The sequence below is a fragment of the Nematolebias whitei genome, chromosome 20 (genome assembly GCF_014905685.2).
Source record: "Nematolebias whitei isolate Nwh7 chromosome 20, NemWhi1, whole genome shotgun sequence".
Lineage (NCBI taxonomy): Eukaryota > Metazoa > Chordata > Actinopteri > Cyprinodontiformes > Rivulidae > Nematolebias > Nematolebias whitei.
The window spans coordinates 5,436,232-5,439,503 of NC_056517.1; the positions used below are offsets into that span (position 1 = coordinate 5,436,232).

Below are 3,272 nucleotides of genomic sequence, written 5' to 3' on the forward strand. Positions count from 1 at the left end.
CATGTTTATTCAGCTGGGCCCCTCTACAAAGTCCATGGAAATTCCTTGGTAGGAGGGGAGGGAGTGAGAGAGCCATCAAGTTCACAAAACTTCTAGACGGGTTAAGATAAGATTGCCTGTCAAGGTCAGTCAGGGAGCCAAATTCAGATAAACACAATTGTTTTGGGGACAGGAAGAACTTTAATGACATCTACCTTGAGTCTGTGCCGGTCCACTCAGTTCCAAAACATCCAAATTACATGGCCACACCAATGGACCGTGCCTGAGAATAATCCCCGCGATCTGATCCATTCTGCCAAAAGCATTTGAGTCTGGGTGCTCGAGGCACGAACCAAGCCATCATAAAGCAAGCAGCCTGATCGGGTCCAAATTTGCTGCCAATGATTTTTTTGATTGTAGATAAACCAGCAACCAACCAAATCCAAAAATCAGTAACCAGTTATCATAAATCAAATTATAAATGTGTCCTTAAAATCCACAGATGGCAGCAGAGACAGACATGTCATCAAGTCTTCCAAGTCGATGAGATATCCAGCTGCATGTGTGCCAACAGGGCAAATCGGCTCACCTAAAGCCCGTCTTCTCTTAAAAGAAATGTTATCAATTGTGTTGAACTGACCAAATCCAAGTCCATAATTATGATTCTGAAGATTTGTAGAAGAGAGGCTCTAAGCAGTTTCACAGACAAGACAGAGCAAAGCAAAACGGAGAGGGAGAGGAGAAGACGTCCGCCCTTGACAAGAGCAAGTGTTGAAATGATCCTAATATTGTGATCGTTGGTTTCTATTTAATAATAATTTAAGTAAGTCTATAATAAACAAAGTAATGGTTGCAAATGGGAAAAAAATCATTTGGATTGTTATTATATAAACATATACATGCATGTATCTGTTTCAACGAGGACAAGGCAAAGCCTTTGACTTTTTTAAAAGCAAATTCATCAGAGAGATTTTCTGTTCAAACTGTAATGTACAGGGCTGCAAATCTTGAAACTCTTTCAGACCTGGTCCAGTGGCCTGTTTTAAACTTTTAAGATTTACCTTATTGCATACTGCATTCTGTGTGTACTTATCTGGTCAGCTGACTGTCTCCTCAGCTGCTTGTTGTACATACCCCATCTCCAAAACAGAAGCTCAGTTTGCATGCTAAAGTTTTTATTTTTTTATTTTTTTATCTTCAGTAACTTGGTTAAATCCTCTCTTTCCCAATCTGGAAATTTCAACAAAATGCAGTACACACTGATGTTATGTAATTTGCATTCATTACTTGTGTTTTTAGGTATTTGATGGGAACAGCAGCAGTGCTCCACAACTGGCCAGACTCTGTGGCACAGAGCTCCCAGGCAGCATCAACTCTTCCAGCCACCAGTTGTACATCAAACTCCGCACAGACAACAGCATCAATGCTGGAGGCTTCCTCGCATCATACGGCTCCAGTATGAAAACAGACGCATGCTGTGCAATATTTTTAAAATGCAACATCTTGTTTTGCTTATGTACTTTAAGAACACACATTGCGAAAGTAAATTATATAAGAATTTTTTTGCAGATGTGAACAAGTAGATGCAACAAACTAAATTAAAACAGAATTATCCAGGTGAAAGGAATCATTGTATAAATCTATAAAATCTTTCCCAAAAATAAATTCAAACATATAACAATAATAAATATTAAGGAGCAGTTTGCACATTGGTTATCTCATTTAATCCAGAAAACTGTGCCCCTGTCTATTTTTTTTAACAGATTAAACATACAAATACTCCTGTTTTAGGTGGAAGTGGATGGGAAATGCTTCTGTTTCTATGATTAATAGACCAGCTGTTGTTGTGCATATTTACACAAATATTTTAAAATTATTGTGTTGATGCATTTTTCCAAACATTAAATCCAGGATTTGAACCAGGGACCTGCTCACAAAGAGGCAGCAGCTCTAGCAGTTGTGCCACCATGCTGCCTTGTTGTGAAGTCAAAATTAATAAATTAATAAATAAAGTAAAAATAAGAAAACACCAGATTATTTTTTCTGGTCTTGATCCTTCTTTGTTCATGGAGTTCATACTTTGCAGCCATTTGTTCAAAACATTTATTCTAGGAAGATTAGCTATAAATAGATACTTAAAAGAAAAATGGTGTAACACCATGATTGTCTGCAGAGGAGTCAAACAAATGAAAAAAATACAAGAAAATATTTGATAAAACAACATTAAAACTTTAGGTTTTGATAAACGTGCACATGCTGATGAGCATTTGTTATTTTTGATGTTTGGTTCCAAACAGTTTAACATCATTTACTGTCCGAGGTACTGCAGTCTCTCAGCAGCGTTAGCACCAATAGATAGAGAGGGCATGATAGAAATGTCTTCTACTAAATTGATTTCACGTTATTATTTAAATATATAGTCTTTAGTTACATTTTAATATTTAAAATAAAATAATCAGTTTTTAACCAAGTCATTTTATGTTTATAGTGCATAGTTAGCAAGTATGGTTAGAATTTTAAGTAAAGAAATCACAGTATTGTACTGTACTTCTTGTATGGTACTTTATGTACTTCATGTTGTCTGTCTAAAACATGTCTCGCTTGAAAATGAGTCCTTGTGACTCAATGAGACTAACCTGTATAAATAAAGGTTGAATGAATGAAAAGTATTTATTCTGTCTGCTTGTGTTTGCTTTCAGAATGTCAGAACATCCTGATCTCAGGTCGACACAGAGGAGTGATCGAGTCACTAAACTTTCCAAACAACTACCCAGCCAACTCCCTGTGCAGCTGGACCATCCAGGCCACCAGTGGAAACACAATTAACTACACCTTTACTGCCTTCCAGTTGGAGGGAACATCCAGCTTCTGTAACTTTGACTACATCCAGGTACACCAATGCACACATTTCCGTCAGATCATCTGAAAAAAGAAATACTCAGACTTTAATTTGTACTGATGTGCACACAGGTGCTATTTTAGCAGCTAATGGTAAACATAATTCAAAGGATCATTGTTTAAACCTTGTTAATTTTAGTTCTTTAGTACCTTCATTTTTAGTTGTTCTTTGGATACGATAAAAATACCAAGCTTAAGCTCTTAAGCAAACCCACCCACACAGAGCAGTATTTGCAGTTTGACTCCCATCACCCTTTGGAGCACAAGTTAGGAGTCATCAGGACTCTGTACCACAGAGCAGACAGCGTCCCCACCAGCTCAGGAGCCAGGCAGAAGGAGAAATCCTACACAAGACAGGCTCTAGAGCAATGTGGATATCCTAACTGGGCCTTCCT

General features: G+C 37.6%; 1 protein-coding gene across 1 annotated transcript in view; it reads left to right on the forward strand.

Moving 5' to 3' along the window:
• Positions 1–3,272, forward strand: part of cubn (cubilin (intrinsic factor-cobalamin receptor)) — a 134,887-nt gene that overhangs the window by 36,509 nt on the left and 95,106 nt on the right. The window contains 2 exon segments of the mRNA XM_037694395.1: positions 1,279–1,435; positions 2,679–2,849. Coding sequence (XP_037550323.1) covers positions 1,279–1,435; positions 2,679–2,849 — 328 coding nt within the window.